General features: G+C 40.1%; 2 protein-coding genes across 5 annotated transcripts; one reads left to right on the top strand and one right to left on the bottom strand.

The window, feature by feature from the left end:
* Positions 1-44: 44 nt before the first annotated feature.
* LOC112459094 (mediator of RNA polymerase II transcription subunit 27) lies at positions 45-1,856 on the bottom strand. Of its 4 annotated transcripts, none has more exons than XM_025023033.1 (5): positions 1,674-1,856; positions 1,183-1,366; positions 823-1,092; positions 415-718; positions 45-336 (listed from the first exon to the last, which is right to left on the bottom strand). In XM_025023033.1, the coding sequence occupies exons 2-5, from the start codon at positions 1,353-1,355 to the stop codon at positions 202-204; spliced, it is 882 nt and encodes a 293-aa protein (XP_024878801.1). In that variant the 5' UTR covers positions 1,356-1,366; positions 1,674-1,856; the 3' UTR covers positions 45-201. The 4 variants fall into 4 exon arrangements, with proteins under 4 accessions (XP_024878801.1, XP_024878803.1, XP_024878802.1 ...); XM_025023035.1 differs by having other exon boundaries at positions 1,183-1,363; XM_025023034.1 differs by having other exon boundaries at positions 1,683-1,856.
* A 148-nt stretch (positions 1,857-2,004) lies between these two features.
* LOC112459084 (breast cancer type 2 susceptibility protein homolog) lies at positions 2,005-9,341 on the top strand. The gene is made up of 12 exons (XM_025023003.1): positions 2,005-2,328; positions 2,403-2,508; positions 2,688-2,829; positions 2,918-6,330; positions 6,511-6,661; positions 6,733-6,945; positions 7,017-7,227; positions 7,307-7,491; positions 7,568-7,827; positions 7,918-8,101; positions 8,331-8,609; positions 8,845-9,341. The coding sequence occupies exons 1-12, from the start codon at positions 2,259-2,261 to the stop codon at positions 9,262-9,264; spliced, it is 5,634 nt and encodes a 1,877-aa protein (XP_024878771.1). The 5' UTR covers positions 2,005-2,258; the 3' UTR covers positions 9,265-9,341.
* The last annotated feature ends 798 nt before the right edge of the window (positions 9,342-10,139 follow it).

Here is a 10,139-nt window from a genome sequence, read left to right as displayed (position 1 = left end):
TTATCGCGAGATCAGTTAGCGTGCGACGTATTGAAATAACGAAGTATTTTATTCACAATTTTATTATTTTAGTAAGTATATATAATATTCTAATACATTCAGGAAAAATATAGGTATCAAATATTATTACGCTTTATTACTGTACATTATCCACGAAGTACCTGCAAAGATTGATTATTTACCTAAGACATAAACTTTATCTTATGGTTTGCACTCCTGATGATAAGGGTCCAAAGTTCGGAAGTCTCTCCAAGTCGGAGGAAACGCACTGTGTAAATGCAAGCCGCAGCGTTTGCACGGATCGCTAAATAAAGTGATTAAACTATGAAACCACGTCTGAAAAAAAGAAAAAAAAAACGTGATAACGATCGCACATAACCCGCATCTAGGATTTATTAATGGACCGTTGATTACCATAAACGATCGCACTGCTAAATCGGGTAACGTAGGCGAATAGAAGTGCAACATTGCGGCATGCGCGTTCTCTGTCGCTTTGCGGAAGACCTTATGCCTAGACTCCGACCATAGGTCTATCGGTTCCCCGTAACCCTTGATTACCACCCGCTCTATCATCACTCCCTTAAACACTACCATCCCTTTTAGAACATGTCCCAGCGTAAGATGTAATATTGCGTTACTTGACGCAGACGGACGTGTCACGGTTACCGTCATGTCGCTAAACGTTCGGTCAAACGTTGATATCAAAGAATCGACTTGCCTGTATACGTTAAAACTGGTTAAAACTCACACGTTTCGAGATGGCAGCGTTACTTTTACCGTCATCACTAATCATGCACTGTAGGAATAATCAAAATAGCTTACGTCTGAGGTACATTATGACAGCTGCTGTGGTATCTTCCCCTCTTTGTTCTACTTAGAATCATGTAAGATCTCTTTAGCTGACTGTGACTGAGCAAATTGTGGGCAACGTTACTATATTCGTGAATCTTATCCGTCCATTTATAACTGTTAACGAGCGTGCTATAAAGCGCCTGTCTTTCCTGAGTGGTCTCCTGACTAAGGTAAGTCGTGCTGGCTAAATTAAACGGACCGGGTGGGGGATTTAAACTACTTATCGCCTGTTCCACGTCCCTATGGTGTTTTAAAGCAATAGAAATTAATTTGTCCCTTATATTAATCCTTTGTAAAACTAAGATCTGATCTCAGACGCTACTTAATTACCTCAAGTTGAGATTTACAGTTGTCAACAGTTCCTGTAACTCAAACAAATACTTGGATTCTTTATTTTCCTCGCCGTGCTCTGCTCGCAACCCATTTCCAAGAGAATCAAACACTTGCCCGACGTTAGAACGCAGCACCTTGATAGCGGTCAGCGCAGTCTGCAACTGCTCCATTCTCACACCTGCTAAAATATTATATTCTTTTTGCAATGGTGCACGCAGTGCAATATTTTTAAAAGTTCTCCACTAGAAGATTAGTAATCTATTTTATATATTTCTTATACATTTTATACATTTAGGGCCACAATCTAAGAATGCTGTTAGAGGATTAGATAGACTAAATTATATTAATTATATCAAAGGTAGACAATAACTTCCAAACTTTAACATTCTCTGCACCAAACGCCAAGAGAATAAATTTGCTTCCTAGTGCATTGTTTAGATGAGATACGAGATGCTTTATAACCTATAAATCACGTTTAACGTACATACCTCATGTACCTTATCCAGCGAGTCGATCGTAGGATCACTGAGCGTTTTTAAATCCTGAGGGGTGGAGGTGGAGGACAGATACAGCAGTTTTAGCTTCAGTTCAATGTTTTATGTCAAACTACGGACGTACGCTCACGTCGTCAGGCCACACGTTTGTCCCCATTCGTTCATTGTTGAATTGATCTTAGCTCTAACGTACCGACCGTACCATTAGATGGCAATGCGGTTGCCATTCATGATGCCCGGCTTTCGCTCGCTGCCGCGTTTGGCGCGGCCGAGGCTCACTTGACGGCGTGTTTTTTTCCGTCGTCGTGCAGCGTGCAATACGAGAGGTTCGCGTGTTACGTGAGGAAAATTCAAAACAGAGGCAAGTACTCGCCACGTGGGAACCGAATAATTGCATCTGTGCGCGCGTGTCGTCGAATCTGTCGGCGATCAAGATTGAGATCGCGGATCAATTGTCGATTCGTCTCTTTTTCACGGGCTGCTCTCGCGTGTGCAGCCGCAACCTCCGCGATAACCGGATGACGAGGAGCTCGAGATGAATTGGATAAACAAGGCGCGAATATAAGTAATAGGACAAGAATGGACAACCCGGCCATGGGTCCACTAGTGGCTGACAGCACCGAAGACGAGTCCGACGAGTTGTTTTCAGGTAACAACCGCCTGTCCCCGAATTACGACATTGGCATTCTTTTCTCGCTTTTCTTTACACGCACAAATTTCTAGATGACGAACAAAAGAACGAGATTAGGCATAAATTCAACGTCTCCGAGGATGCCTCGATTTTAAGGCCCGAGACACCCTTATCATCGCTTGGTAGTTCCAATACGATGTAAGACACATTTTTATTTTGTTAAGTACTTTGAAGTTTTGTTAGTGTCTGATCTAGTGATGATAATGCAAGAACAAATTTGTTGCGAATAAGTAAAGTCATTGAATTATTATGCCTTCCGTTAAATAAGTTGTTTGAATTTCGGAATTAATGATCACTTGTGAAATTGTTAATGACAGAATGCCAACCGATGCCGTAATTCCATCTACACCATTGAGTCTGTTGCCCTTTTTAAATAAAATTAACGAACAGTGGAGTAGCGACTTAGAGACACCGCAGGCACAGGCTTGCACGAAACCAATGACTAGCTCAACTGCAAGAGTAATGCATCTTTTTATAAACTTTGTTACTTATGTATAGCAGTCCACTGTCGAGTTATAAAACGTTCCGTATATCATTGATATTTCAGACAGAAGAAATGCCTAAGCTCGAACAGCATACACCTGATCTTTCAGCTGTTAAAAGCACAGAGAAAATTATTTCTGAGTCCCCTGTTATTGCCTCTAGAGCGACGAGGAGACGCTCCAAGCGTTGTATATTTAGATCTCCTATATCTACAGACCCACTGGCTGTGACTAACAATGAAAATATTCCTGTAAACGTAGAAACACCTGTTATTTCTGATTCTAATTCCGTAGCTACAAATGCCTCAATATCTAATTCATCTCTTGAGTGTACTCTTAAAGATCACGAGCCAAAAATTCCTAATAGAAGTCTGGACACATGTAATAATGAAGAATTAGAAAATGTTACGAACGCAGTACCTGATAGTTTAAACACATCTACGCAAGAGTTCTTTTGCAATGCCTCGTTCAGTAAGATAGATGAATTATGCTCTGACACTTTTGATAATGAAAAAACAATGGAGACTACTGCCATGCAATATAACGATGAGCAGAATATCGAGGACATCGACAAAGGAAGGAACGTTGAGGAGAATAAAAATATAGGTTTCTTTACTGCGCGTGGTACTTCAATTAATGTCTCAAAGCAAGCGTTATTTAAAGCGAAGAGACTATTCGCAGATGCCTTCGATACGGATGAAGCGCAGAATTATGAATCATTCGCTAAAAGAAATTCTAATGAAGAGAAAAACAGGCACTTACCATCCTCTTCGTTTGCTAATAACGTTTCCGTCAACATTGCGAAAGAAGTATTATCCAAACCAAAACCCCTTACAGAACAATTTAAAAATTATGACAAAATACACTCTACAGATTGCAAAAAACCACTTGTAAATAAAAGTCCTAACGAAGAAGTCAGTAATGTCCCTATTTTAATTTCAACTGCTAGCGGCAATCCTATTAATATCTCAAAAGAAGCGCTGTTAAAAGCGAAAACGTTATTAGCGGATGAATCAGATAATGCCGATGATAATGTATTAATAAAATATGACAGATCGCCTACAGATAAAAATCCTATGACAGTAAATAAAAGTCCCAGTGAAGAAGTCAGTAATGTCCCTATCTTATTTTCAACTGCTAGTGGCAATCCCATTAATATCTCAAAAGAAGCACTATTAAAAGCGAATATGTTATTAGGGGATGAATCAGAGAATGCCGATGACAATGCATTAATAAAATATTCTGAGAGATCACCTGCAGATAAAAATTCTATGACAGTAAATAAAAGTCCTAGTGAAGAAGTCAGTAACGTTCCTATTTTATTTTCAACTGCTGGCGGCAATCCCATTAATATCTCAAAAGAAGCATTGTTAAAAGCGAAAATGTTATTAGATGAGTCAGAGAATGCCGGTGACAATGTATTAATAAAATATTCTGAGAGATCGTCTGCATTTAAAAATATGACAGTAAAAAATATGATTCGACCGTCTTTCGTAATTAATAAACCTATTAATATCTCAAAAAAATCACTACCTACAGTAAGAACATTGTTCGCGGAACAATCGAATAGTACCGAATTCACTTCCAAAAATAAAATTGATATCTCTGATAACGAGCAACGTGATATAAATACTTCGAATATTGGATTCAGCACTACTCGCGACACACCCGTTAATTCCAAGCAAGCTAATTTCAAAGCAAGAACATTATTTGCAGAACTATTGGATGATTCATTAGAAGACATTCATAACAATGATAATGAGATAAAAAGACAGGAAACAAAAGTTTCAAAAGTTGGTTTCCAAACTGCTGGTGGTAAAGCCATCAATATCTCAGAACAGGCTTTATCCAGAGCAAATGCATTGTTTGCAGAACATTTGGACGATACGTTAAAAGCAACCGTTACAGAGGAAACTAATGTTCATGACAATAAAGTGAAAGGATTAGAAGTAAAAATAGCAAATATTAGATTTCAATCGACTGGGAGTATCGGTGATATTTCTGAAGAGAGACCGAAAGCAAAAATATCGTTCGAACACGTGGATGATCAACCAGAACCAGTCCGTGCAAAGGCTACTAAAATCGACGATAAGATAGAAAACAGACAAGAAGTAAAAATTCCAAGCATTGGGTTTCAAACCGCTTGCGGAACATCTATCAATATTTCAGAACACGCGTTATCTAGAGCAAAAGCATTATTTGCAGATCAATTAGATTGTCTTATAGAAATGGACATTCCTGAGAACACCCGCGATGACGGCCGAAAGATAAAAAAACGCGACTTAACAATACCGCACGGTGGACTGCAAACAGCAAGCGGTCAACAGGTACCGGTTTTGAACAACGATGCATTATTAGCACGAGAATTATTCTCCAATGACTGCCTGGATGAAAGTAATTCTGACTTGGGGCGCGCATCGTTGCAAAAGCGCAAACTAAGCGAGACTAATGCAGACGAGAGCACACCCCAGGGCAGGACGCGCGCGTTCGAAACGAAAAAGGCTCGTCTCAGCAGCGAATTTCAAGCTAGAAAATTGTTTTCCGATACGCCGAGCGTTGACACGGATAACAACGAGAACCGAGATCCGGACGTGAAAAATCAAGCGCCTTCCGTCGCAAATTCCGCCCTGGGATCACCTAAAAGGGACGCGATAGAATCAATCGAAGCGGATGCAGCGGGCAGTCCTGTTCTAGGAAGGCAGCCTATCTCGAGGAAGCGAAAGAGCTTAGGATATCAAAGGGACGAGCATAGTGCGTTACGAACAGACAGAAAGATACTAAGTAACGAGAATACAGCGTTGCAAGAGAACATTGTGCAAGGAGGTGCAGCATGCGGAAAGATTGAGGACGATAAATTAAATACGCAAAAACCGACGCAAGTCACGAAGGAAAGAGCAAAAGGCGGTAGCACGGAATTGAACAACTACGGCGATACTCAGGTGATGATGGATATTATCGACGAGTCGACAAAGATCCTGCAGGATCGCTTGGCGGCCGCGTTGGAGCAGGAAGCGATAATCACCGCGAAACGGAGACATGGGTCGAAGCAATCGGTGGGTCATCTATATCGTTACAAGCAAACCAATTCTAACGCTCGTTTGTCGTTGAGGGAAATCGGCGGTGGTACGCCGCCCGTGCCGCGTTCCTATCAGGAGCTCATCGATCGACAGATACCACCGAGTATCCTGGAGATCGCCGCCGCGACCGCCGCGACGTACAAATTCCGTTGCTCTGACTTTTACGGGGCCGACGTGGCGTGCAATAACGTGCGCGGGATAGAGATGGAGGACGGCGCGTGTCTGATCCTGGACGAGAACGGATACGCGGGAGTCTGGGAGTTCCTCCGCGCGTTTCTCGCCGGTCCAGGCGTAGATCCGAATCTCGTTCCCGCGCGCTGGGTCGAGAATCATTACCGATGGATCGTGTGGAAATTGGCGTCGATGGACCGAATGAAGTTTGGCTCGGCTGAGTTACCCAGGTATAATATACCGAAAGTTTATATAATACGCAGGCCGTCTCTAAGATATAGATTAAGTCGCGCGGAGCCGGCATAATTTTACGAAATTAGTTCAAACAGTTTCTTAGCCAGATAGAGACGTCTAAATTTCTAAAGGAATTATTGAATAATTATTTTATACCTTTTTTTTATACACTTCAGAGTATTAACACCTTCGCACATAATGGCACAATTAAAGTATCGGTATGATCGAGAAATCGATCGGTCTCAGCGACCAGCATTAAGACGCATTTTGGAAAAGGACGACGTTGCGTCTAAGAGAATGATTCTATGCGTGTCATCTATAGTAGAAGTAATATATGTTAATTATATTGAATTTTAATGGCAAATTTTTTAGCGTGCTTCATGCATTTTAATTTACAGAATAATAACGTAAGTATGGAGATAGGGAAGAGTCCGCATATAGGAGTGCCAAAATGGAAAATAGAATTAACCGATGGCTGGTACAATGTAAATGCCTGTATCGATGTAGGTATGGTGAGGAATATATCGATTGGTAAAATAAGAGAGGGCACGAAATTAGTGATATCCGGCGCGGAATTACTGAACTGTGATCAAGGTTTCTATCCACTCGAGGTAGGCCACGTTTGATTTTTATCGGAATCGGAATCGAAAATCAGTCAGTTCTTTGATTTCTCATCGTCCAGGTACCGGCTGACGTGTGCTTAAAATTACACACGAATTCAACCAGGCGCGCACGATGGGACACGAAATTAGGATACGCGCCGCGTTCGGGGCCGATACCCATCAAGTTACGTAATGTGTGTCCGAGCGGCGGTTTAATCGGCGAAATGACGATCGTCGTCGCTAGAGTGTATCCGATGTTATATCACGAGAAAACCGCATCCGGAGATTCGAGTAAGATACGTTTAAATCTACGTCGGCATCCCCGAAGGGGAGTTAATGATCTAATTCTTATATTTATTTCTCGCGACAGTTGTCAGAAACACTAAAAGCGAGGAGAAAGCGCAAAGCAAATACGAGCAGCAATGTTGGTCCAAGATAGAGGCGTTCTACGCTAAAGCGGAGGACTTTCAAGGAAAAGGACTTTCTTGCGAAACTGACGATATGACGATCGAGCGAATTCAATTGAACAAAGATTATGAAAATTTATCTACAGAGGTATATATACGACTCGATTTATCTTATTTGTAAATTTGTTTCGGGACGTCAACGTATTCGTTACCATTATGAATAGGAATCCGTCTCTAAAAAACGACACGATGAATTGCTGCAAGAGTTACGTCAAAAGGAGGAACGGTTCAAGCAGAGGATGCAGTCGAAATTGCGCGAAAGCTTGCCGGGACCGCGACAGGTTTCTCAGCTGCTCAAAGTTCGCGTGTGTGACGAAAATGCGAACGCTATTCTTTCAATTTGGTCGCCCAGCGAGGAGGTTGTCGACGCTCTCAAAGAAGGCGCCTGTGTTTCGCTCTGCAACATCGTGGCTTCCGGAAAGAGGTAGTATTCTCATAAAAACGAGTAACTGTATCCGCCGCGCGGATGTAATAGCACATAATGCCCGATTTTACGAGCATAATTGTTTAACAGGGGTACCGAATTACAACTCACCGCACGTCGGTCTGCAATTTTTAAACCGGGAAAGATGCGCGACACGTCTTATCCCGCTAGAGTGTGCATGCCGCTATGCGAAATAGCAAATTCCGAATTTGCCCCACCTTACGGAGAGTTTGATACTGTCGGTCTTGTCTGTTCAGTCGGTCCTGCCCCTTATGTAAGTGTTATTATATTTTCTGAAATTTTTGAGGTAATAGAAAAAATAGATTGCAAAATATAAGAATAATATATAATAAAAAGACTAAAAAAATATATATATATATATGTAGTTTATTTGCAAAAGATTGAAGTATTAAGCAATAGACTTTTCGAATTATACAATAAGTTGGCTCATAAATTTTATATAAAAAATTCTCAACATAATATTTCATGTGGAAACATCGTAGGGTATGAAAGATTTCGAGGCTGTACATTTGGCATATTGCAAAGCGGATTTAAGCGATTCTTCATACCTTTCGATATTGTTTTGGCAAGGAATAGCCAGTTACGGCTACGGAGAGATTCTTACTGTCGGATCTATCGTAGCCTGCTGCAATTTAGAATGGAGAAGGGTAACTTCGTGGAACGTCCCAGCGGCGTATTGCACGGAAAGAAGTACTTTTACGTGCAATCCTCGCCGAAATCATTTACACGAATCGTTCGAAAATCTACGAAATATAATTATGGTATTCTCTTCTTTTTCGTTATGTATTTTATATAATTTATAAATTTAATATAACTATCTTTTGCACTTCTAATTATAGTTCTTATAAATAGACTTAAGTTTTTTTTTTATAAAACGTGCTCCGTCAAATTCTTTGTTCTAATTATACTTTATTTTTATAATAATTTCTCAATTTATATTTATAATTGCATTTATAATAATTTTCTAATTTAAATGCGTTAAATCTGATTTTTAAGGATCCAATTAAGTACGTTGAAAGATGCACTTTTGAGCTTAACGTGGAATTGCAAAAGAAGTCGACGCCTACGCGCTACACACCGGGTAAAAATACTCCGATCAACAAAATGTACAGTTCAACGTTAAGCGCCGACAAAAAATTAGTCGACTGTACGTCGCCGCTGGCGACGCCGAAATTGAAAACGGGCGATAGCTCGAATTTTATCGCATCTAATCCCTCGATTCAAAAACGACTCGAGAAACTTCAACATTATGGCGAAGCGCCCGAACTATCTCCTATTATATTAAAAAGATCCAAGAGGGTTTCTTTGGATTTCCGATCGCCCATTTCCATTCCAAATGTAAACTCGACGAAGGAAACGTCGAAGGCTAATCAACCCGAGGATTTAAGTTTATCCAGTACAACGGAAAAGCATTGATAATTATGTTACGTTATTTTATTTTACGTTTTCATTCTAATTACAAGTGTCTTAAAACAGTGTATATTTGTTAATAATTATTAAATGTTTCATTAATAAACTGTTTTTATAACTATAGTAATAAAGTAGTGTTATTACGCCTATGTTTTTCTATATTTTCTATCCGACTCTCATTTAATTAATCTCCTTTAAGCCTACAACTTCAAAAAATCCGCCTAGATCAATGATTTTATTACGAACCCAATTAAGAACGTGATTGCTTTAAAATATTACAGCTGTTTATCAGAAACATCGGATTAGTATAATTAATATCGAGTTGACACGTTGTCAAGTTATATTTTTGCAAGAAATAGTAAAATTCACAGTGATAAATTATAATCTCTAAACCATTTTTCCAGAAAGTAATTCGCAAATCCCTAGATACGCACGAGGCACGAGTCCAGGTGTTAATCCATCCAGCTGTTACACCTCTGCAGCTGGAGCTGCCCTCGGTTTCACTACATTTTTCTAAGCATACTACGTATTTTGGAAATTGAAATATTTTGCTGAAGCAATTTATAAAAAGTGTAGAAAAAAATTAACATAATTATGTAGAATTGAGCAAGAACCGAGAAAGAACTTGACGATTTCAAACTATATAATAAGAAATTACATCTTAGTTCTTTCGCACATACAATTTCCAATGCTCTACATTCTTAATGCTCTCGCCTATTTTTCATAACTCGAATCAATTGTGTCTCGTGCCAATAAATGCACAAGAGACAGCAGTTTTTCTCTCTTCTTGTGAACAATACCCGGTATACCGAGCGGACCCTCTCGGACCGTCATGCGATTGGATCGCATGCGCTCGCAGCAGACAGAGGCAGGAGAAACTA

Source organism: Temnothorax curvispinosus, unplaced genomic scaffold, assembly GCF_003070985.1.
Source record: "Temnothorax curvispinosus isolate PA1 unplaced genomic scaffold, ASM307098v1 QBEX01009517.1, whole genome shotgun sequence".
In the NCBI taxonomy this organism is placed as follows: Eukaryota; Metazoa; Arthropoda; class Insecta; order Hymenoptera; family Formicidae; genus Temnothorax; species Temnothorax curvispinosus.
The sequence above is the reverse complement of the archived record's forward strand: the minus strand, read 5'-3'. Positions and strand labels throughout refer to the sequence as shown.